At 37.3% G+C, this 27,122-nt stretch overlaps 1 protein-coding gene across 1 annotated transcript in view; it reads right to left on the bottom strand.

The window, feature by feature from the left end:
* The window catches only part of LOC136885277 (MFS-type transporter SLC18B1), a 138,199-nt gene that overhangs the window by 44,489 nt on the left and 66,588 nt on the right, over window positions 1-27,122 (bottom strand). Inside the window, exons 7-10 of the mRNA XM_067157779.2 lie at window positions 16,261-16,351; window positions 9,483-9,622; window positions 8,149-8,342; window positions 954-1,049 (exon numbers count right to left, since the gene is read on the bottom strand). Coding sequence (XP_067013880.2) covers window positions 954-1,049; window positions 8,149-8,342; window positions 9,483-9,622; window positions 16,261-16,351 — 521 coding nt within the window. The remainder of the gene's footprint in view (window positions 1-953; window positions 1,050-8,148; window positions 8,343-9,482; window positions 9,623-16,260; window positions 16,352-27,122) is intronic.

Genomic DNA, 27,122 nt, shown 5'->3' with positions numbered 1-27,122 from the left:
TTGAAGGATGTTACAGATCTCGTGGACTGACCACGTTTCCAATGCTGTCGTACTTAGACGTATGAGGGAGGAATGAATGTTGACGTGCATATAATGTTGGGCATATAATGAGGAATAGAAACTACAAACCTACTTAAATTGATCATGCAGGGTAAAATTGATGGACGTAGAGGTCACGGTCGAAGGAAACAATCTTGGCTGAGGAACTGGACATCCAGATGTGGGCTGTCATCATGGCTACCATTGGTTTGCTGTTCTGAAGTGTTGGACACAATTTAGATACACCGTTCTCTCAGGACTAGATTCTAGTAGACTGATGAGGAAAACCGAACATCGTACAGATTTTGCTGTGATTGTGGCCAGCCTCCAGTAATAGAGAAGACAATACAAGAAGAAGAAATATCTTGGCCAAGTTATGAAGAATGAGCCAAAACACTTCCTGCAAGGGAAACTAGATGTTAAAAGAGGACCTAGCAGAAGAACAACTTCCTGCTTGGCAAACCTGAGAGAATGGTGAATCTTAATTCTGCCCAACACTTCAGAACAGCAAACCAATGGTAGCCATGATGACAGCCCACATCTGGAATGGATAAGGCAACTGAAGGTGGGAACTAAGCGATGCCACAGTTTGTTACAAACAGAGAATTGTGAAGGCGTTCAATTAACAAAGGTTAGTACAACAAACACTGAAAGGCATAACAGTCTATAATGATGTACTATCGTTATCATGCACGACCCTTAACAACTTTGGACACCTAAATCTTCATACAAAAAACTTCAAAAAAGATTAATGGAAAAATTGTTTCATTCTAATGGAGAGTACTTTAGTAAGGAGAAATGATTCAATGTTCAAAATTTGATCAAGAAGATGAGTGAAATTCTGATCAATATTCAATTACATTGCTTTTTATTCTTTTTTTCCTGTATATTCATTAAATATTTAGAATACTTACAGAGCACTGTCCAACACCCCTTGGAAAGTAGGCAACAGCGTCAGAGCTACTGAAACACCCATGATGGACAGCGCCACAAGATTGAGCCACACGGTGCTGAGGAAAAGTGATAACAATAGACACATAATCACTACGTGAACAAAAATACATTGAGACAGCAAAGAACTACAAAACAATCCTGACAAGGTAGTACTGGTACATGATCTCGTACTTCTGGTCGTTAACTGCAATGAAATGAACCTCGTTTGTCAGTTCAGTTGAATGTTCAGGATATTATTTATTTTTTTTTTTACAATTTTTTTCGTGTCGCACCAACCAGAGCGAAAAACCTTTGATATATACAACATTCAACTGAAAGAGATAGATGCTTTCTCTTCAGAGTATAATTCAAATACTGGAATTATGAATTATCTTATTCAGGACAAATATTTCAGGTTCCCTATTGAAATCAATATCTGCATCCTCTGTCCACAGTTCTAAATTTTACTAAGTCTATTTAATTTCTTTTCCTTCATAACATAACAACAATCTGCAAGGGTTATTTCATGAGTGAAGCATTGAGCGTGTAGTATTATGTGACTGTCGAATGGCAATCATAGTCAACACCTCATAAACCGAGGCAACTATATTATATCTAATAATTAGAGCCTGGAAGTTAGGCAAAATGCCTTTTTTATATGGGTGTACCGTTTGGGTGATACAAACATATTTCCGTACATTTGGGAATGGTAGGACCAGTTTTTTTTTTTGTGTGTGTGCCTATTTTAGCTTCCGGTGTCTATTTGATTAGTGCCTTTGTTGCCTCTTTTGAGTTGTTGTGGATATTTTCTGCTGTAATATAATTTCGTGTGGCTATTTCTAGCTGAGTGCAGCCCTTGTAAGGCATCTGCCATGTGTAAGTAACTGCGTGTTATTGTGGTGGAGGATAGTGTTATGTGTGGTGTGTGAGTTGCAGGGATGTTGGGGACAGCACAAATACCCAGCCCCCGAGCCATTGGAATTAACCAATGAAGGTTAAAATCCCCGACCCGGCCGGGAATCGAAACCGGGATCCTCTGAACCAAAGGCTAGTACGCTGACCATTCAGCCAACGAATCGGACATTTTCTGCTGTTATTTATATATTAAAATTAAACAATGGAAAGAAAAGAAAATATGATTCCAATATACTGTGTTAATAATAAGGAAGACAATTTCATTTTAACTTAATAAAGAAAACATTTACATTACCAATATTTTAATACTACACAAATCCCTGCAGAAAACTCACTCCACAAGGCAAACGGTCGAAAGGGTTGGTCCCGTTCCTGCTACGTAAGATAAAGTGGTGGTGGTGATTGTTGTTTTAAGAGAAAGAACAACTTGGTAACCATCTTCCATTAACACTAATCAGAAGGAAAATGGAAGAGGTCTGACACTTTGAAAAATTAAGTTACCGGCAAAAGAAAGGAAAGGTCGAAGAATGGCGTGAAAATAATAAATTCCCTAAGGTCCGAAAACCTAATACTGTCAGGGTCAGAAAGGAACAAAAGTTGACCAAGCGAGTTTGGGTATGAAAGATACGAGAGAGGAACCTGAATAAGTAAAATTCTTTCAAGAATAAAATTTACTGTGTCCACCTATTCAAAACAATTATATTCTGTAGTGATTAAATCCTACATGAATTACAAACACTAATTAGGAACATGTTTTTCCCTAGTTTTGGGCATCTTTAGCCTAATAATAATCTTAAGGTCAAGTCTTATAGTCAACTATTATAGTTTGTAATTCATGTAGGATTTAATCAATACAGAATATAATTGTATTGAATAGGAGGACACAGTAAATTTTACTTGTAAGAGGAACCTGACATGAATAAGTGGAACAATGCCAGACTCAGCTAGGGGAACCACACTCCCAAGTTGAGAGCCCCTTTTCAGTCGCCTCTTACGACTGTCAGGGGATGTAAAATTAAGTAGTAAAATGGGATGCAGATGTGCATTACATTAAACCATCTTTATTATTTTAGGGCCCATTTTTGTCACTATAAATGCCTTTTTCAATTATTTTACTGCGTATTTCCTAAATTTTAAGTGCTTATTTGCCTACCTATTTTAGCCTAAATAAATGCCTGAACTTCCGGGCTCTACTAGTAATAAACCATTATGTGGAAAGGGACCTAGATATTGGCATAAGATACTGAGCATTTTAAAAGAGAATTCATGCTTCTAGTTGTGATTCTTCAGGAGATATTAATTATTGGCTGTTGCTATTAAGAAAACTGTAATTTGAGATAAACATAATTACAGCTTTCACTAATTTTCTTACCAACTGTACAAAGTTTTCATGACATCAAGTGGCGAAGACTCGAACTGCTGCATAACTTGGTTTGCAGTGTTCTCCATAGAACCTTTATAATGGGCACACCACCCTCCCATTTTTACTGCCCAGCTAACATAACCTAGATATGTGCTAGTTATATAATATTAATACGTCTTTGAGTCATTGGGTGCTCCAAATTGAAGTGCAGATACTGTAAAACCGTTTATTTCAATGATAAGTTTTCATTATTGTCAGGATAACTGCATCAATTATCGGAGTTTAAATGTTTAGCTGGACTATCACGTAGTGTCATGTACGAGCGGTGTCCGGATTAGCATGGAATCACATGCGAGTACTCTATTCAACATAGACTACAAACCCAATCGCACACCACAGCAACCAAGTGGCAAGCTCCAGTGTTACCTGATTATGAACAAACAGTACAACACTAGAAGTTCGAAGTACTCTGTTATGTCTTGTTCATGATAATAACACTAAAATAGTTCAATGTTGCCGTTAATGTTTACCTGTCTGATATTACAGTTAATGCCTTGAGGGGGATAAATTGAAAATTTATCACATTCATTTTTTGCATAGTATTCCTCGCCTGGCTACTCATTCCTGTCACACGGTAGAACACTGGTTTGTTACGAAGACCCTGGATCCCTTTCCGACAATGGGTCACATGCCTTTGAAGGCTATTGGAATGCACTAGAATGCACTTACGAATGCTCATACTAAACATGTTCTGTATACATCCGCTAATGGATAGTTTAGGAGATAAAATCATTGTTAAATTATGGACAAACTTAACACAAATCTCATACATCTGCAAATCTTGTTGTAAAATTACAATGTTGACACATACGTGTATATAATTCCAGCACAGTCAAGCACTTTATAATTTTTTTTTTTTTTTCTTTTTCGATTTGCTTTACATCATACCGACAAAGATAGGTCTTACGGTGACGATGGGAATTGAAAGGATGAGGAGTGGAAAAGGAAGTACAGCCTCAGCATTTGCCTGGTGTGAAAATGGGAAACCACGGAAAACTATCCTAAGGGCTGCCGACAGTGGGGTTCGAACCCACTATCTCCCGGATGCAAGTTCACAGCTGCGCGCCCCTAACCGCATGGCCAACTCGCCCGGTACTTTATAATAATGACCACTGACCCTTCTGAGTGAGCGGGCATGGGACATCCATTCTGCAGCAGTTCAAAAGCTGCGACGCGTCAATGTTTAAGGCCTGAAAAGCTCTACCATCCAATGCTTCTCTCAGCTTCAAGTGACACTAATGTGAACTTCTGCCATGTAGAAGTACAATTTGCATGTATTAACGCTGTTTATCTTTACGACTGGTAGCACACAAACTTCATCGTGCGTTGTTAACTAGCCATCAATGCAGACAGATGTCATCAATCTTTAACATTCAGTAGAGTAAGATACTGGACTTACCGTGCTCCACATATTCGGAAGCATAACACTGTTGCCATGATCTGTGTATTTCTCAGGTTTACATTAAGTATACTTGGAAACCACTAAGCCAATAGTAGATTTTGCTTTGTGGGACCTATGGACATTCCCCTTGTTTTATTTCATTTGTATGTACTTACAACTTCCAGCTGTACTGTACTGCAAGTCATTATTTTCATGTTTTTTCATAACAGGTTCTTCAGTCTGCCAAAACTAATTCTGAATAAATATATTTACAAACAATCTGAAAAAGAAGCAACTTAAAATAGAATGACATATTTCATTCTTGAAAGAACATTATCACATTCTTACACTCAAATACGTAGGTTGAGTCATAAGTCACGGCAACTATTTTTTTTCTCGTGAACAGGAGACAACACAGAAAATCTAAGATATGCATTTGGAAACGTACTTGCCACTAGATGGTGTAGGTAAACAACAGTCTGGGTCTAAGTATGCTCCCAAGTTCAGTGTGTGAGTGAGAGCATCACAAAATGGAAGTCAACAAGCAGGAGCAACGATCGTATATTAAAATAGCATGTGACTATGATCTAATCCCCAAAGTCAAGAAGCCATTACCTGAACAACGGTTTGCTAACAAAGAGGATATCGTAACAGCATTTCGGAGAGAGGTGTCACATTTTAGCGATACACATGCAGCGAATGGTATTCAGCGCTGCCCTACTGCTGGAAATGCACAGTGGAAACTTGGGTGATTATTTCGAAGGTCTGTAACCAGTGGAGACCTGTCCTTTGTACGTAGTCTTGTGTATTTGCTGTCTATACCATAATAAAACAATGTTTACCAATGGCCTGTGTTCTGTCACTTTCCTACAAGAATCTCCCGAAGTCAGAATTTGTCTTCAGGCACTATGCATAAGTACATGCCCTATATTTCCACGTGCATATCTTAGATTTTCCGTGTTGTTCCCTGTTCGACCCTCGTATATTTAGAAATGTATAAACATTCTATTAATTTGATCGATGCTTTCATGGCCTGTAATAGTAGACTTTTGCCGTGTCAGAAAACAAGGTGGAACTCTTTACATTTGCTCCATGTCTTGTCTGTTCACGAGCAAGACTTCTCTAATAGTGAAGTTTTGAATTTTAGAATGCTTTACCATTGGTCATAGCCATTAGGTGGCTGACAGGGAGCAGAGTGAAACATCTCGTGATGAGAAGAGTATGAATTTGGAAAACACCAAAACAAAATAACAGTAGTGAAAGGACAGGGAAGAGAACTAATTACAATTAAATTAAAAATTGAAAGTAAAATATTTCCACCTTTTCAATACAAAATCAAGTAATGTGGGAAGAGAAATACCTACGTAAATCCTTAAGGCTGGCAACCAAATACATTAGCGCGTTCCTCGTTAACATGTTTCCCGCTTAGTACGTCGTAAATTTTAAGTCCTGATTCTCATTGTATTAAATCTATGTAAAAATAACCTGTTTATAGCGTCACAATTTTCACTATTACTGCTTAGTACTATCACACTTGAAAATGTTATTTGTCGTCCCTCGTGAAAGAAACGCGATTTCCAACTTGGGTAAAAGCCATGAACACAGTTGCGTGATTACGGGAAAAGGCCTTGAATTCCTGAACTTCACGGGATAAATTGCACTTTCGGGGAGCAAACCGTTAGCCTCAGGAATGTTCAGTTGGCAGCGAGATTACTGAAAAACAGGAGCCAGTTTGTGGCAGTATTTCGCATTCCATTCAGAAGTCAGACATTTATTTTGTGTTGAGTGCTACAAGTGAACCATAGCGAATATTTGCCACGTGATACGGTAGCCTATATCTAAATCAGGAACGTAATCATGTAGAACTGAATAGCATGGTGCACATTTGTCTTGTGATAGCCTATTTATGGATACGGACAAAATCGTGAAATTTCTTACTAATGAAAACAAAATTAAAATACGTCAGAAAGTGGACTGGCGTCCGCATCTTTAGGTACACAGAGGTCGCACAGAGTACACTTGTTATTTTATAAGCCCCAGCAGAAACTGTTTTAATATTTGTTGTCTCGTGTTTTTCACACCTTTTAATACTTACCTCTCATCTTTAGAAACTGTATCGGCAGATACACAACATAAAAAACCATGTCGGAAAAAAAAATTGTATCTAGTGTTTCCATATCCTTGTTGGATAGTTTTTATTTGTATATCGAGTAGTACGTTTTTCTCGCTTAACACGTTCTTTTTCCTTGTCCCCTGCAGAAACGTCTTAACAAGGTTTTTACTATAACTTAATTGATACTTAATTGAAAAAGGAAGAAGATTCTTGAAGCTCCATGCTCACATTCAGGTGCCCAGCAAATCTGAAGAACTTTCTCAATCGCTATGAACCACACCCATCCTTATCATCTTGTTCCCCTGTGAACACAACCACGGCCACCCCTGCCATCTACATATAGCCAGCACCACCTTCAGCAAGTCTTACCCCACAAAAGTTCATCATCGCTGCACTTCATCCAACATCATCCGTCATCTTCAATGCAGACTCTGCCCAGTTCAACTGCCAACACTCTAGCCAAACAAATATGCAGCCAATGTTTTACCACCAAACCCCTGTCCTCATTCACATTCAGCACTATCAAGCCGCATTTGATAATTGTTTCACTGTTTAACTCCTTAAATATTTACCCCCACTTCCCAGATTCTAAAGTTGAACTGGTGCACAGGTCCAGGGAAGCACCTGGCCTTAACGTTACATAACTGCTCTTTTTCTTCCAGCCTATTGTCTCACCTATCCCTGCCCCCCCCCCTTTTTTTTTTTTTTTACCACAAACCAGTGTCTAATTTTCAACAATGTTCACCATAGTACTTTTTCTAACCTTCACTGACAAAGGCTGCAGCCAAAAATTGTGGGGACACTGTTTCTTGTACGTGTGTTCTATCCATGTGCAGTTGAGGTTTTCTCGTGTGACATTAGAAACAATGTCTGTATTTTCTGGGCTTGCAGGCCAGGTTCCAGGGGCATGTGATGGTTCCAAAGTTTCAACAAAGATTGCGTTTGGCATTTTCAAGGGTTCTGAATGACTTCCATGGCTGTAGCCAATCAGCGATCGTCCCCCCACCATGGCGGACACAGCCTGCACTATATATTGAGGTGGAATTGCAATTCCACTCCATTCTACTGTGATCTTCATGGCTATCAAAGTCATTCAGAACCCTTGAAAATGCCAAACATAGTTTCAATGAAACGTCACAACAATCACATGCTCCAGACATTGTCTATCCATGTGTGTTTTCAACGATTCAACTTTTCTCTTAACAAATCAGACCATTTCTTTTCAATTACAGGTAACACACTGCTACTACGCTATTATCATCTCATGTAGAGCAGGTGGTATCTCACAAATCAGGTGTCAACAAATCTCTAATAAAATTTCAATACGGTATGTCAGTTACTTACTTAGAAAGAAAAGGAAGCAAAGGAGAAGGCCCCAACAGAAGCAGTCCAACAGAACAGACAGCCAGTCCCACAACCATCATGGACCAGTGATTGTTGACACGATCAGCCAACCATCCCCAGATTGGACTGAACACCCCATACAGGGCTGAGAACAGCAGGAAGATGAGTCCAACCTTCTCCGGGCTTAAGTCGAACTGAAGACAGAAACACAAAAATACTTTCTATGATACATTTACTTTTACTCATAAAAGAAATACATTCATACCCCTTTTTAATGAACTTAGTTTTCCTTATAAGCTATATTGGAGAGTGAAGTTTCAATTTTAAAGAATATATAAAGGTTCCAAAATAAAGTAGATAATCAGACACTTCCCACACCTCCTCAGAGACACAAGAGATGCATGTCACTTCTGGAGTACTACTTACATATTTGTCCTGATTCTCTTTGATACTTCAAGGCATTTTATACCTAAATGCCAGGTTTCAATGAGGCTGAACTTAAACTGGAGAACAGATCCTGTCTGCTTGATTTCAGAGCCATTTCCTCTACTGGAAAATCAGCACCCAAGTAAAGTGGCCACTCTGCCTGAAGTCAAACCTTTGCGTTGAGTCGCTGGCTGTAAAGTCTACTCCATCCTATAGCAGGCCCCTCTCTTACACTTAACGCTGTAAATTAGGGGACTGCATTCAGTACGGTAAGATATTCAAATTGATTTCAATCCCCCGTATAAATGTAGTAAATTCTTTGTTCATTCAATTCTTGTAGCCAGTAAGTGGTCTGTCATAGATGTTATAAAATGTAATACTTGGTTAATTTCTTTATTGGTTCCAAAATACTACAACTATATAGATGGAACACGTCTTATCTGTCAATTACTAATTGTTCTGTTTTTAATTGTAGTACTGAAACATTCCATTTCTCACTACCAACAGCAAATATATTTCACAAGTAAAAAGTACGGATTCTCTTACATTTTCACTAATTATATTTAGATTTTTGGAATACTAAAAAAAAAGAAAATGGAATGTTAGGCATCTTCAAAAAAAAAAAAAAAAATCAGGTGTCTAACTTAAATAGCTAAGAAAAGAATATTTATTCAACAGACTGCATTTTTAGGGAAATGAGCCTGGCATTTTTAGCAATGAAGTATGCCATTTCATATGGTACTCACAAAATTAAAGACCATAACATTAATCTTTGAGAATTTTATGAATATTTTAAAGTTACCATAGAACAGAACATGTTTTATGCAAATAACATAAACTGAATGGTTCTCTCATGATCTATTTGCTTGTTAGGTCTGCTATGTAACACACATAACTATTTGTCTTACCTCTCGGAGGTGTGGTTCCAAGGTAGGATCCAGGAATCCCCACGTGTTGGAAATCACCACAATCACCATACTGATGATGATCACAGATGGTAGCTTTATAAGCTTCATAAGAGAACCAGTACTCTTACCCACACTGCAAGCTGTTTACGAGGAGGAAGGGGAAGAAAAGAAACAACTATATTACATACTGTTATAATATATGGGAAAATCAACAACATGTATTAAACAGCACTGTGTTCACTGATGGTATTAAGGAGTTTGGAGAGGCTACAAGAAGTGGCACTACACTGACCGACCAACTGGAATGGCGAATTTCAGCACATATTGTAAATATTGTAAATTATGTATTAATAAGTATTTGTGTTGGACTATTTATTGCACTCAGGTCTCTGTGTTTCCATTTCTTTTATTCAAACCTCACATTCATTATCACTCTTAGATGTTGATATGATTAAGAACAGATGGATGAAATTCTGTTACTATTTATGGTTAATATCTTCCCTGTGAAATTACTTAACCTGTGTGCTGTAAAGAAATACGGTATTCTTTTGTATGTTTAATAATATAGTGAGTTTCTCTCATCGGTTGGCCGGCAGGCACGCCCAGCTTATCTGCCTCCCGTTGATCATCACTTCCCGTTACACAGCACAGCGGAAGGCAGTTCAGGTCCGTGTTCTTAGAACCTGTATTACGTGTTGATCTGTCGTTCCAACTGTTGTTGAGTTGTGAAGTGTTACTTTGGGGTATCATGCCTGCTCATGTGTACACTGTAGAGGAAAGGATATTTATGTGAAAACAGAGTCTTGCAGGGAAGCCATTAGGTGATTTGTAACACAATTTCCAGGTGTATGCCCTCCGCATATGCGGAAACTCGTAAAGAAATTGAGATGAACTATTTTTTTACTTGGTAAGAAGCAAAGTGTTAAAAACCGTGTGCTTAATGATGAAAAAGTAAATGAAAACGCAAAAAGATTAGAACATACGCCTACGAAATCCCTAAGATAACTTGGACAAGAAGCCGTGGTTTCGAAGAGCTCAGCATGGCTGGCTACGAAAATGTTAAAATTGAAACCATACAAGGTAACTGTAGTACACGAACTGCACCCATGTGATCACGATAAGCAGGTACGTTTTTGTAATTGGATGCTGCAAAACGTTCATAATGAAATAACTGATCCACGCTTAATATTTTTCTCTGACGAAGCATGGCTCCATTTACACGGGTATGTTTCGATGCAGAATGGCAGATATTGGAGTGCACAAAACCCCATTGCATATACAAAATTCCTCTACATGATGAAAGGATCAGAGTATGGTGCACAGCGAATGGATACAGAATTATAGGACCTATCTTTTTTCAGGGCACAATTAATGCATGAAGATACAGGGGTAATATAAACAAACCATGTTTTGATGAAGTGACTGACACTGACTGTTGATATGATATTTTCAGCAACAGGAGGAAGACAACGAGGAAGGCCCAGAAAAAGGTGGAGGGATATGGTGAAGGAGAGTATAGACAAGCGAGGAATAAAAGTAGAAGAAATATTGGAGGAAGGAAGGCAGTAGTGGAGAGATAGAAAATCTGGAGGTCCTCGATTCACAACCCAATCCAGACAAATGGAAATGGGAAATGAAGGAGAAGAAGCAGAAGAAGAAGAATTTATTATTATTATTATTATTATTATCTTTTCCATATTCTACACCATTATTTTAAGCAAAGCTGATGTAAATGAATGCGACAGTAGTGAAAATAAAACCTTGTGGATGATGTGAAGCAAAAATTAGAATTAAGTGAATAGAGCAAATTATTCAAGCAAACACAAAAATCGTCAACTCAAAAACTTCAAAATGAGGGCTGACTCACTTTTACAGATAAAACTTCATATACAATAAATAACAAACAATAATACAGAAATTAAAAAACTATGATCAGCCATCTTTCTCTATGAAAACTAAATCAGTACACAAGAAGAAACATACAGACACAAAGTTGATAATGTGGGAGAGTAAGACAATCCATAGCCATGCTGAATACAAATAAAAAAATAATTAAAACTTCAAACTGCAATACTGCAAATACTGAGCATAAAACATTTTGTTAGCAGACATACACCAGAGAGTAAGCTAAATCAATGTTCCAACTTACTGAATTTCACAGGCACTCAACAGGGAGAATAGGCACCATGCTGATACTTAACTATGTAAACAACACAATCAATATCGCACCTTTTGAAAAGAGATGAACACACTTTATGTTATAATCACCGCAAAAGTCTAGATTGGTGGCTATGATTTAAGGTGAAGTACAACAAGGTAACCACTCCACACTAATCCTAACAAAGGAAAATGTCTGACCAGGGCCTTAAATGCAGTGGGAACGCTGGTGGATACCATCACTACACTATTTTTCACAAGGGAACTACTTTTTTTGTCATCGAAAAATATAATTGCCTGAGATATACAACAACTAAAAGATCAACTGAGATACAATTCAAATGAAAAAAAAAAAAGACACAAAAAATGTGTATTGAATAGGTGGAACTCTTTCTTCATTTGAATTGTAATTATCTTCAATACGGACCACTTGAAAATTATAACTTACAACTGAGATACTCGTAAACATGCTGGATTCACTACTGTTTTACTGATCAGTACTCCAGGTTGCAGAGAGATTTTTAGGTGAGCACAACTCCACTTTTTTTTTTCTTTCTTAGGAATTAGACCCTAGGTTTGACCATTTCAAAATTAAGGTTTTTTGACAAAAGGAAGACTACTAAGAGAGTTAAAATGCGAGACTCCCTAGACCTCGTAATACTTTCAAGGTCGACAGAGAATAACAGTTGACTAGGAGGGGCTGGATGGAAAAATGAAAGTTAAAAGTCAAAGTGTAACAAATACCAGACTAAAAATTTGGTGATGTCAATTATTGCTTTAAGAGGAAGTACTCCTTAGAAACAATCTTCTCTTAACACCATTAAATAAACTGGTCAACGATTGAGAGTTGGTGATATTATGAACAAGTAATAACAAATTATGGTTGTCATAATATTCAACCGTCACCTTAGTAACTTATAGAAATGTCTCTCTACCAAGCTCGATAGCTGCAGTCGCTTAAGTGAGGCCAGTATCCAGTAATCAGGAGATAGTGGGTTCGACCCCCACTGTCGGCAGCCCAGAAGATGGTTTTCTGTAGTTTCCCATTTTCACACCAGGCAAATGCCGGGGCTGTGCCTTAATTAAGGCCACGGCCGATTCCTTCCAATTCCTAGGCCTTTCCTATCCCATCATCGCCATAAGACATATCTGTGTCGGTGCGACGTAAAGCAAAAAAAAAGTTTCGCTGCTAATCAATCGTCTGTTACGTTCAGGGTGTCCCAGGAATGCTCAATATTGAGGGATTTGATTGCAACGATCATTTGAAGAAAAAAACTTCTTATGGACATATGTCCTATACCTAATGTTAAAATCTCGGGTGCGTTTGCAGAGTTTCACTCAGACGTGTCACATGGGCTCATCAGTTGGATTTGCACATCCCTCCAAGACTCTGCTTAGCTGTGGCAGACCAATTGTGTGGTCCCACCGTGTTAGCAAATAAGGATTGCTAACCTGCTAAAGGAGAAGCGAATTCTCCATTCTCAAAAATATGTACTCCCCACCGTTCTATTTCCGAGATTTTAAGATCTGCGGCCATAAAAGCTGTTTTTGGTACTGCATCTCCAAATAATTGGAGTGCATTTGTACAATGTTGAGCAGAGTTCGAATAATATATAATAACTTGAAGTTGAGGAATGTTATAAAGTTCTTATGTTGTTGTTGTGGATATAAAAACGTATGTTAAAAAGTGTTCATATATTCTTAGTCAAATCGTCGATGAAAAATAAAAAAAATAAAAAAAAGTCAAAATTGACAATCTTGTGAAAACTGCCTTAACAATGGCACTTTCACAGGATTGTCCAATTATTTGTGATCTGGACCCTAGGACGTTCTTTAAATTTTAATGTGTTTTTATGACATATAGTCCATGTCAACCTTTTTAAGTGTGTTTTAAGGCAGATTTCATGTTGAATGTGTGTTAATACCCTTTTTGATGTATTTATTTGCTTTGAAATGATTATTCCAAGGGAATCGAAACCAGTTTTTATTTAATAAATGTTACATATTATTTAGAGTGTTGAATGGTGGAACATCCCTCAATTGATTCCTATTCAATGTGTTAGTTCAATGGCAGAAAGACATCCCGAGCAAAGAGGTTGAAAGAAATGAGGTAGGCTGGGCTAGAATAAAATGCCAAAGAGGATGGGGAAGTAAGACACATACGTGCACACCACTAGTCCAAAAACTAATGTACCTTAAATGTGTCCTATCTCGGAAACTATTCAGAATAGGCCATATGTTCATATGAAGTTTTTTGCTTAAAACAATTGTTCCTGTCATATCACTGTCCACCTAGGACACCTGAATGTATGCATGATTTATGTAAAGTGATTTGATAGAATGTGAGGATGTTCTTGTGAAATGAAACATGTCATTCTTTGTTTAAATGAAATGCCCCATCTTCATTTTCATACTGAATGAAGAAGTAGAGACATATCAACACTTGAGTGTTTTACAGGTATGTTACTCGTAATTAGTATTTAACACACTGAAAAGCTTTAAGTTCCTTCTTAACAGTCATAGATTTAGCACACTACTACATCTATCTACAGGGATAGATGACAGTGTCGGACATAAACAATCAGTAATTGCTGTCATGGTCAAGAGCAATCACATTTCGAACATATAATATCACCCTCCGTGTACCATAAGAAGCATGCTTATGAAGGAAGTATTTGTGTTCAAACTATGTGAACTGAAGGAAGGAAAGCTCAAATAGGGTCACTTAAAATGGCTATAGGGTTCCTTTCCATGTAAAATTACACATTTGATCGAACAGGTAACTTCAAATAGCTGCTGTTAATGACATTACGCTATGACAGATAAAGATGCTAAGTGCAGTGAGGGGCCAATGACCTCAGATGTTAGGCCCCTTTAAACTACTATCATCATCATCATCATCATCATCATCATCAGTGCAGTGAAGTAGCTTTTGTCAAATATGTTTACTGTTATGCTGCATTGCAAGTCAAACATATTATTAATGAATTCATTCATTCATGTTACTGTTTTTAGGTCCCACTAACTACTCGGACGGTTTTTGGAGATGAAGAAGTGCCAGAATTTTGTCCTACAGGAGTTCTTTTATCTGCCAGTAAATCTACCAACACGAGGGCGATGTATCTGAGCACTTTCAAATTCCACCGAACGGAGCCAGGATTGAACCTGCCAAGTTAGGATCAGAAGGCCAGCACCTCAACCATCTGAACCACTCAGCCCGGTCAACACATTACTGAAAAGTCCCATCTTCATTTTCATACTGAATGAAGATGTAGAGAGAGTATCTCATACTTATCAACACTTCAGCGTACTCTAGGTAAATAATCCTCTCATATATTAGGCCTACAATTGAACTGATAATATTATTCATGTCCATAGGGTGCTTTCCACTCACTTTCAATGTAAATTATTAAAAACCAATTTAAAATAGTTTGTGTTGGGTCCACCTTATCAATACACTTTTAATAATTGGACTGGGAGGGATGCATAATGTTCCTGAAACGTGTATGAATGAATAAATAATTTTCATTATTAAAAGTGTATTGACAAGGTGGACCCAACACAAACTATTTTAAATAGTTTTTAATAATTTAGACAAGTCAATACAGGATCAAATCAAATACCTATTATGGTTACGTTTATCAAAACTTTCAATGTTGCGACCAAACATCATAGCATAATTAATGAACGTAGGTTTTCGTGGCCCCACTGCGGTTGCCATGGAGATAAGCCTGCTGGCTCGCTCATGTTGCTTGGTGTTGCTAAACCTCTCACTTCTGAGTTACGTACAACAGAACACAATGGTCTGAACGAACGAACAACTGAGCTGGAAGCGAAGGGAAGGAGGGAGGAATGCAGGAATGTGGCAACACCGTGCAATGCTTCTCCCTCCAGCCCTATCTGTCAAAACTCTTCTTTTAATATTGTTGTTGTTTGAGTCATCAGTCCATAGACCTTGTCTATTTCAACCACACATCTTATTGAAAATTATATATTCATAAGGTTCTTACTGATGAGAAACATGTTTTAAAATTTTGTTATATATTGTGTATGTTTAAATATGGCTGATGATAACCCCGTGTAGGGTTGAAACTAGTCCCATGTAATGTAAATAACAATGTAAATATAACTATGTATTGAATAGGTGGAAACCTCTCCTGTTTATAATTGATATGTTATCTCAGTTCAATACGGACCAACAACATGAAGTTCATAACCCTTGATCATAGCATAATGTTACCAACTACTACCTGAAGCTCCTTATTTGATAAAATGCTCAATTCTAAATGGAAAAGAATTCTACAGATGTTTCCAGAGAGTTTGGGCACGAACACTTCTCTCATTAGTCTTCTGAACATGCTCACAATACATGTCTCCTCTGCAAGCCTGAGAACTTCTTGAGACGTGTGCTCTTCTTTCCAATCCCTATAAAAACGACAGACTGGATGCAGGCTGCAAATCAGATGTGATCCAGGGGTAGTAGTTTGTGGACATACTTGCACTACAAAAAACAAAGGATTATTTCTACTGGTAACAAGACAAACGAAAATGATACAGACAAGCCTTCCAGCAGCCCCACATGCCAACACACAAATCTGAGGGTAGAGACTGAAGCACTCACCATCCCCAGCAGGCAAAAGACAGAAGTTGACTGGAACTATGAGGACCATAAGAATACCCAGACTGTAGAAGGGCAGCTCAAACCCTCCCACCTGGAAAGACCATCATCTTTACGAAAGAGTAGTCACCCTTTCTTCTGATACTTGATTGAAACTTGGGGAATCCATCTATTAAATACAATATCATGAGAAAGTCTCTGTCCTATTCTAAATGAGGGAGACGAGGTGAGCAGGTGAAGAGTTCAAGGGGAAACAATAAGGAATTTCTTCTCAAATACAACATATTAGCCCCTTGATCATACATATTTCAGAAGTATTTCAAAATCTTGCCTTGTCATATGACATCATTACTTGTTGTAATTGTAAACGAGCTTTGTTACTGCAGAAACTTTGAATTCTTCTCTAAGAATAATCTGTTCCAAAGTTGAATTAATCTTGCATAAGCCTTCATGGATTCCAGATTCATCATGTCTTTGGGTTTTAGTACCAAGATTGCATTCTCGACCGTTTCCAGGTGCGTTTCTTTCTGAATCTTTCTTGTTGTTGTTGACTCTTTCTTCCAAAGGTACTTGAATATATGTTTTGTCAATCAATAACAACAATAGACAGTTTTCTATGGCTCCTATGAGTGCGGTCCAAAGGTCGAGTCATATGCTTTCTCAGCTCTATGTCCTCTTCCGTGATCACCCACCATAATAACTTGTCTCGCCAATGACCGATATACTTCCTCAATTCAGTATAAATTATTCACTCTCAAAATTCGGCTACATTCACAGTTACAAGCAGTGATTGCACTGTTATTTCATATTATCAATCCTAGTATTTTTTTTTAACTAGTTCATTTAGAATTGTTATTTCAGCTATACGCAGAATTGCATGATCTTTTATAAAGTCACAAAAAATAAATTACATTAATTAACTGAATCCCAATAGAGAGAAAAACATGAAAAGGAAATAGGAATAAGGAAAGTTAAGATATTTATTGGATCATATTAGTTTGGTTCATGATTTCCGAGGGTTTTTGCTTACTGCCTTGTCCAGACATTTAGACCTGATCTGAATCAAATGATCACAACTCCAAATTCTGAACTAAAATAGTAAAATCTAATATGCCCTTTCTTTTCTATAGTATTTTATACTTCATCCACCACTACAGTCCTTTAAAAAATCATGGTACATATATCTGTTGGTTGGCAGTCATATAGTAACTAAAATACCCATTATGGCAGACCTATGATTCTATTACAACATTTTATTTTAATTTTTGTTCCACCTTATTCAATACGTACATGTATTGAATTGTAGTTCAATATGGACAAACAATGAAGTTTATTAATTTAAATCTATGATCCTATGTCAAATTCTAAAATAGTCCCAGTCAAGCGAATACAACAAAATAAATGAAATGGCCTCAATTTGTATTCTTGAATTCCAACTTTATCCTTGTATTTTACTATTTCTGTTTTTAAAAGCTCTGTTCAAGCTTATACGTCTACTAATATCATTCCATGCCATCTCTCTACTGACAGCTCGGAACATAATGCTTATTGCAAGAAATCAGCTTCATTTCATTTCAGATCGTATTATTCAGATTAAATCAATAAAACTAAACTTCTACCTGTTTGATACTATATATTTGTTTTAAGCAAATTTATTATTTGTACGACATGTTTCATTCCTTAGGAACATCGTCAGCTACATTACATAGCATAGGTGAAATTACAAAGAATTTTCTTCTCAAAAAACATCTTTAACAGTACCTTGTTATGCTTAAAACAATATTAATTTAAAAAAAGAAAAAATAATTAAAATATGTCAGGAAGGTTGAGTGGAGCGGTCAAATGGGAAGGGAAGATGGATCTACTTGTGTTCTAACCTAATTTAAAATAATTTCTATTCACTTGAACAGATGTTGAAAAAATTTCAATGTACAGCACTTTTGTTCATCTTTGATGTGTATGTTATTCCTAGTTGTTCATTATTTAAAACGTCCGACTCGTTGGCTGAATGGCCAGCGTACTGGCCTCCGGTTCAGAGGGTCCCGGGTTCGATTCCCGGCCGGGTCGGGGATTTTAACCTTCATTGGTTAATTCCAATGGCCCGGGGGCTGGGTGTTTGTGCTGTCCCCAACATCCCTGCAACTCACACACCACACACAACACTATCCTCCACCACAATAACACGCAGTTCCTACACCTGGCAGATGCCGCCCACCCTCATCGAAGGGTCTGCCTTCAAAGGGCTGCACTCGGCTAGAAATAGCCACACGAAATTATTTATTATTTAAAACGATTTTAGAAAAGACATTTTTCATGCCGATGTTCGGTTTTAATTTTAAACAAAAAAAACAACGTTCTCTTCGGCTGCTCTTTTCCGAGGTGAGTATTGTCGTTTAATTTTGTGAAAATGGGTCTCTTGAATGGGTCTGTCAGCAATCAGCTTCAGACGATTCCATAACAAACAAAATTAAAATGGAACATCGACATGAAAAATTTCTTTTTAACAATGAACAACTAGGAAAAACACACACATCAAAGATGAACAAAAGTGCTGTATACTAAAATTTTTTTAACAACTCTTCAAGTGAACAGAAATTGTTTTAAATTAGGTTAGAACATAAATAGATCCATCTTCCCTTCCCATTTCACCATCCCACTCAACTCTCTTCATATATTTTAATTCTTCTTTCTTTGTTACGCCCATTCAAAGAGCGTGTTTGAACTTGTTCGTTGGCCTGATGGTTTTCGCCTTTTTATCCTCCCAAAATCTCTTCATGAATGCACTGTGTTGCATCTTGCGTTCAGTGGAGCACTTCCTTCCACTTTTCTTTTTAGACTTCTCCACGAATTTGTGCTTAGCTACTATTGTGCTAAAAACTCCACGATCTTTTATGTCGTCGTCCATGATATTCATTTCTTGGGAGGTCCGCCCGAGTTTCTTCTAGCCAGTTTATTTTCACCTTCTTTGAGTTGATTACTTTAAATAATCTTTTGGTGAGTCTGTTACTATCCATTCTATAGATATGGCCATTGAATTTCAGGCGTCTCTTGCGTACGGCATCAGTGAACCTGTCAGTCAATGAGTTCTCCTCTTTATCCACATTCTGTTCTCTCTCATGGGACCATAAATTTCCTGGAGAATTTTCTTTCCATGTTTTTCAATTTCTATAATTTTAGAGTGACCTCCAAGGGATACAGTTTCTGAGGAGTATAAAGCTTCCGGCAAAACAACTGTCTTGTAATGTCGTAATTTTGCATTACACGATATGACTCTCTTGCTGTAGTAATTCCACGTTAGTCTGTACGCCTTATGGAGTTTAGTGGCTCTTTCTATGTTTGCCCTACTGTCTAGTCCCGATGGTAGTATGATTTCTCTAAGGTATTTGAAGGAGGACACCTGTGAAATTGTGTCATTTTTCATCTCTAGCAGAGTTTTTTTTGCTATGGCGATGTAGATTTTCCATGAACTGGGTTTTCTTGTATGATATCCCGAGGCCTGCATTTGATGCTATATTGTGTAATCTCTGTACGGCACATCTGGTCTTAGTAATAGTTGCTAGGTCATCAACAAAGGCTAAAGATTTCACCTTGACTTTGCTTCCCAAGTTTCCGATGCTTACACTTTTGACGTCCCTTTCTCATTCTCTAATAACTTTGTCCAGAACAAAGTTAAACAGAATAGGAGAGATGCAGTCACCTTGACGAATGCCCATACATACAAAGGTAATCCCAAAAATTAAGGTCTCCTATATTTTTAATAAATACATAGACCTGTTTATTTCTACAATGGTTTACATCATTTTACAGCTTGAACATTTAGCTATTTTTCTACACAATCACCATTTTGGTCGATGCGTTTTTGTAGACGCTGTTACAGTTTTTGTTTGCCCATGTCATACCAGCTCGCCGCCATGCTGTTCAGGAAGTCGTGAGCGGCACTTCGGGAAACCTCGGGAACCAAAGTGCATACATCATCCAGGGTGATCCGCTGATCTTCACGCATGATTTGCTCAACCCTCACGACTGTCTCGACGGAAATTGACGGTCTCCCGCTCCTATGTTCGTTCGTCGTGAATTTCAGTCCGACCGGCTTCAAACTCTCTACACCACTCTACATCCATGCACGACTCACCATACACTTCCGTCAACTGGCAGTGGATTTCAATCGGTTCAGTACCTTTTGCGTTCAAAAACCGAATAACTGCGCGCACTTCGCACTTGGTGGTAACATCCAACGGGAGCTCTATTCTCAACGGCTGCCAAGCCAAGACTGAGTGCCTCAGCGTGGCGTGCGCATGTTTATATGCGAACGCGGGAAACACTCTTCAAAATATTGTGACCAACAGCCACACGAACAGAGTCCTGTATTTATAAAAAAATAGGAGACCTTATTTTTTAGGGATTACCCTCGTATTTCAAAAGGCTCAGAAATTTCCACTAGGAATTTCACTCTAGAAGTCGTATTCGTGGGAGTTTGGCGGATTAGTTCACTGGTCCATATATATTTTAATTATTTTTATCTTATTGAAATTAATATTGTTTTAAGCATAACAAGGTACTTCTTAAGATGTTTTTGAGAAGAAGAAAATTCTTTGTAATTCCACTTATGCAATGTACTGTAGCTGAAGATGGTCCTAAGGAATGAAACATGTCCTACTAACAATTAATTTGATTACAACAAATATATAGTAACAAAAAGGTGGATTTTACGTTTATTGATTTAATGTGGATATTGCTTAGTCAAGCAGCTCGTCTCCTTACTCCCAAAGGTGCATCTAGATGAAGAGAGGCTTTCTTGAAAATAAAATCTATTCTACAAAATACAGACACCTAATTTATATACAAGATATGACCCAAAATTTGCTAAAAGCTTAAATGCTGACCCACATGCTATACTTAGAAAAAACACATGCCAGGCACAGCAGGAGGTCAAGATGTTAGAATACACGGTATCTAACATATGAGTGTAAAGGACTGATATTCACTAATTCATCACCTTACTTTTTAATGTGTAAAAATCCTTTGTAACAAAGAGATAATGATGTTAGGTAAATTCTCATCTTCCATGCTCATACATTTTTATCACAGAAGGAACGTGACCAACCCCATACTTGAATATTTTGTCTGTCCCAAAGCAGGCCATCAGCGGATGTCTGCACAATGCGCAATCTAGGCGAGTTACCTCGTCATGTGAAACTATCACTGTCTGAATATTGGCGGGAAGCAGCTGGGGAGTTAAGTAACTTTCCTTTTTTATGTTACCCTTCCTCACGGTCATTCACATTCTAGTACCTGACACAGTGGTCCATCAAAGTATCAGAGCTATTCGATCCATGCTAAGGAGGCACTGATAGAAATGGGAGTTTACACACTGAATGTAACATATGATCAAGCATTTCGTACAACAGCATCGTTTTTAACCACAACATGTGATGTGGTTAATTATATTCTAACAAGAATAATGACATCATGGCCTTATTTTAGCTGGAATTTGCCTCAATGCTGCCCCTTCACAGAGCCTCTTCCAATCTTCTCTTTTTTTCCCCACCACAGTCTATCGTTCATCACTGTCTCCCATTACAGTCCTCTTTGATTTACATCATCCTCCATCTGATCCCTCCACCTTGTTCGTGGTCTTCCAATTGGTCTTCTTCCAGATTCCATCCATTCCAGAGCTCTTCTTGGTAATCTTTCTTGTCCCATTCTTTTGACGTGGCCAAACCATTTCAGCCTATTTCTCTCCATAATTTCTTTCAGAGGGGTTAATTTGTAACGTGTTTCGTATTGTTTCATTTCTTACCTTGTCTCTTCTCGTTTTACCCAAGATCCCTTGCAGAAAGTGTATGTCTGTCGCTTGTAATCTACTCAGATTGTTGTTTGTCCAAATCCAACATTCTGATTAATATGCCAATATTGGAAAATAATATGAATTATATATCATGATTTTTGCTTTGGGAGGTAATTTCCAGTTTTAATTATTATCAAAGGGTAGAGAAGAGTCCATGTGTCATTTATTTTCAAGTTTGGTTGTGTTGTTCAGACTCCATCAGTGTTTTAAATTAAGACTAAATTGTGGCATACCAAAGTGTTTAACTTATTGTTGGTTATATGTGTGTGTGTCTTCCAATTGTAGCGTGGCTGAAGATGACCCAATATATATGGGGTTGAAACTAGTCCCAGTTTTATAAGACAAGATACAAATTGAATATTGAACGATGAACAATATTGAATAGGTGGACCTTTCTCTACCCTCTGATAGTGATCAGTTGTCAATATGGACCATAATGAAAATCATAACTTATGAATTTTATTATGCCTGATACACAGCAATAAAATTTTGAGGAATTTCCTATCCTCTCTGAAATTTCTTCCTTGATGTTTCGTTTCCCAATTAGCTTACTTCCTAGGGATTTAAAAGCATCTAGATCTTTAAGAATTTTTCCATTACACCTAACATCCTTCATTTTTCTGTTTCCTCTACTGATTTTCATCACCTCACTTTTCGTTAAACTTATTTCCATGCCTGCTTCTTCAATTGCCCTCTGCCAGGTATTTATTTGTTCTTCCAACTTTTTTTTACTAATCTTCTGTCTATTTTTCCCTCTCAGATTAGTCACCATTTACATGAATTGCATACACAGCCGACCTCTCGAAGATAGGTATGATAGCTAGTCATCTTCTCCATCCTGGCCTTTTTTCCCCTGTTACCTGGGGTCATCACTTTGTAAGGATTCAGCCCAGTTTTAAGGCCGCGTGCCTCTCTTGGTGCTACTGTGCGTTTCTGTGGTGGTTCGCCGTGAGTATTGAGACAAACTATCACCCAGTCCCCAAACCAGAGGAATTAACCATATGCAGTTAACACATTCACTCCCAACTCCCTCTGCAGGTAATCATGCAGCCCAGACTCGTTAGGTAACAAGTAATGCACGGCTTTAATTTACCGTTACTCCTATAAAATTAACCCTAAAAATCTGAAAATTTATACATACATTCACATGATCATCTACTTACATAATAATGGCCTCATTCCATATTGACAATGCTGAATTATAACAATATAAGTTTTTATTCATCCTCCTATTCAAAACATATTTACACCTCCTGAGTGGGTTAAAAAGTCCTGTCAAAAACTTCATACATGTTTCAACCCTATTTATGGGTCATCTGAAAAAGATTTTCAGCTTTAAAGTTTTACAAAGGTACAAGTGTTACAATTTTATTTTATGTTTAGTTAAAATCTTTAAAAACACAGTGCAAAAGTCTGAGCTAAAGCTTATCACTTAAAATGGTGTGACTGAAAAAAGTTCATTTTCAGATGTGTAAGGCCATTGAATTGTCTTTTGAAACTAGTAACTAGTAAGAAATCAGCACTCTACATAATGTGGTAAGCAGCTGACCACAGGATATTTCTGCTCAGAATATCTTATTTCACTGTTCTCCTTGAGCTTTGCGAATGAATGAATGAATGAATGAATGAATGAATGAATGAATGAATGAATGAATGAATACATTCTTCCCAACAAATTCAACAAAATATTCCAATATCCATCAAGAGATTAAAAGACCAGAAAGAAGGCTAGAAAACGTCATGCACCCCATTCTTGTCCAACCACAATGGACAGTCCTCCAATGTCTTGTACACATGTCAGTATACATCTTTTCCCAAATTACAGTAACTGGAGATTTAAAAAAAAAAGACCATCAAATCCAGATCAGATCCAAAGGCCCAAACAGGCAGTTAATCAGAGCTCTTAAGACCAAATTTAGTGAGCTAAAATTATGAAAGCTCCATATTAGTAAGAAGCCCCAAATTTCACTACAAAAATTATAAAGCCAAGATAAAAATTAGTGAAGCATAGCATCAAAGTGGCAGATGTTACTTGACAATAAAGTGTGTTGTTTTTTAGTGCACACTGAAGTACAAACCAAAGAAAGAAGAATGCAGTAATGTACTACTCTCCATGTGAAAAACTAAATTTTCTCTAAATACCAAGCAAGATTTCTAGATTTTGGAGGAGGAGGTACTTGGGAAAAGTTACATAATAAAATTGTAAATATGCTACTGCCCAGGCAGGTGAATAAGCATCCACTGGTAGTGACAATGGCCTGCTGGATTCTTTATTTATCTGTGTACCGCCTGTTGACAAGTGTCATTTCTTCCTTCCCTCAGTACTAAGAGAGGAACTTCCATTTGGTTTGCACTTCAATACAGTACATAAATTGTTTATAAACAGTTGTGAGAACCTGCAATAGATATTTTAGTAACTTTTTTGCCATTTAGCTTATTTCAATGCAGAGTTAGTTTGAGATGAAAATTGCAGATGAAGCCTCACCTGGCTAAGAAGTGTTATTTCAAGCAAGCACTGAGCTATATTACAAAGTTAATCTATAAGCAAGAAGGTAATTTACAAGAACTTACTTCATAAGTTCCCATGAGGAAATCATCATTTCTTTTTCACCTACTGAGAATATCAATAATAAAAGAATACAAGATACACTAGGGAAAAATGCTAGTTTTCTTAAAATGAGGAGCCTGAGTTATGGCACCAGTTAGAGAGGTAGCACCATATATTAAACACTTTTCCTTTGCATTAGATAAAACTAAGGAATTCTAAAACAAATTTTCCAGGAAGTTATTTATTCAAACAAATTTATCCCTTTTGTAGGTTTGCTTAATAAATACAATGTCTAATATTAAATGACTCCCCAGAGGCAAAATACAGCACTTCCCTGACCTGGGGCACTTAAGTAAAATTGTTACAATGGGGTTTTTTGTAAAGTATTTTCATAAGATCTTTATGGATTTGATGACTTAGTGCACAACCATTGTTCTGTATGGACAAAAAGTCCTAGTACACCTACAATGTGTGTTATTAAACCATATTTTTTATATATATTTCTGTGTGGATGATACTCGTGTAACAAATTCAATATCGGCTTCGAACACAATGCTGCTACAAGGAAGAAAAAGAAATTAATAATAAAAAACAAACTTTAAGAGTTCATGATGGTGAATAAGAGTGTTTTCAGTTTGGAGATTTGTGACCTCTGTATAGGTACACGAGTAGCCCTGCAGGATTTTACAGCTTGTTTTGGTAAGGTGGTCCCGAGCAGAAGTAATCTGCTGAAGTAAGAGAAAAAAGCCTTTAGAATGGTAGATGTTAAAGATGCAAAGCGAAGTTACAGACCCTCTACTAGGGCATAATCTTGTGCAGACATCACTGAACCAGTGGCTCATTTGCCTATATAATCAGTCAGAAAGCATGCCACCGAGTTGCAGGTGCTGTGATCAACAACGCATGACTATAAGGAAAAAGGAAAAAGACTTGAATATTACATCTTGCTGCACTTTCATTGTCAATCAATAAACAGATGGGGATCTTGAGAGGTGCCAAACTAAATGCAACTTGTTGCTGCCAACATTTCCAACATGTGCACAGCAGAAGAAAGTTCTTTTTACAGATGAATGCGCCATTTATTTCAGTTCAAGAATGATAATCTTACTGGACTGAAAAAAACAGGAGATAACGAGTCCGTCTTGTCAACACTACTCAAAAAGCATTTAACATACCGTATATACATTATTTAATCATACATGTTTAGAGAAAGGACCTTTCTCTTCTTCAGTGAACTAGTATTTCACAAATTCTCGAAAAATATATGATTAACTCGATGAGTGCTTTGCCCAGCTATAGATGGGCTGATGCGGCCAGTCCAGTACTGCTATACCTGTCTATAGACGGTGCATGAGAACTTTACTTTTTCTTAGTTTCCCGGTTCACTCTCGAGTGCCGATTCGATCTCTGGCATGTTGTGCCGTCTGTTGGGGATTATGCAGAAGTAACTTGCAGAGCTTTTTGCAGATGTCTGTGGAGTTCGCCTGCAATGTAAACAAGCATGGCGGAACAACACGCTAGTTGCTCTCACAGCGATGTTATTTTGGATCAAAGAATCTTTCAGTTAGCTGTATTAACCACAGCGGAAAGTGATTATACAGATGACGATTTTAATGAATTGTTAAGCGATTCTGAAAGTGAGATGATACAGAGTGTGCTGAAAATATTTTAAGTGAGAAAGATAAGGAGCCTCCCACTATACGAAGGAAGAAAAACATGCTGATTAGGCTGATGATGACCCACATAGGGTCGAAACTAGTCCCTTGATAATATATTGTAATGTATTTACAGACACTGCAATTATTGTAAAATACTGAGTAGGTGGAATAAACTTTGTAAATTATATGTAATCTTAATTCAATACGGAACCAATAATTAAATTTATAACCTTGAAAGCTTAATTGTATGTTCGTAAGCGAATCGTGTAACAACGCACGTAAATTAGGCCTACTTAACTTACACATAGCGGTTTGCAGGGCCTTCAGTTATGAAGAAGAAAGCTAGACAGTTTACAAATGATGAAAAATGAAAGTTTATTGAGACAGCTGATGCTAATCCACACATGAAATATGTGCAAATCGCCCAGATGTTGGACATCCCTATGATAACTTTAAACAAACTTGTAAACGACATGTATAGTTTGCATCTCTAAGAACATTTTTCCTTGATGTTCCACTATGTTGGTGTTCTTAAAATGTATTATTTCTTTATTTATTTCATTAATTATAATTGTAAACACTTTCTTTGTTTTCATCTTAATTATTTTTACATTCAAACCTAACCTTTAATTTAACAGCGTAATTGTTTTGCATACTTCCCTTTTCAATGACATTCTTTTTAGTCCTCACAAAAAAAACCTAACCAGTTTTAACTGTGTTGTTATTCCAGTCACAGTTACTGTAAAACTATTTTATATTAGTTTCTTTGTCATAATAAAGGTTTTGTGTGTACAAACCATGTTCCAGTCCC

This window comes from Anabrus simplex, chromosome 14 (genome assembly GCF_040414725.1).
Source record: "Anabrus simplex isolate iqAnaSimp1 chromosome 14, ASM4041472v1, whole genome shotgun sequence".
NCBI classification, from domain to species: domain Eukaryota; kingdom Metazoa; phylum Arthropoda; class Insecta; order Orthoptera; family Tettigoniidae; genus Anabrus; species Anabrus simplex.
This window is presented reverse-complemented; position numbering and strand designations above follow the sequence as displayed.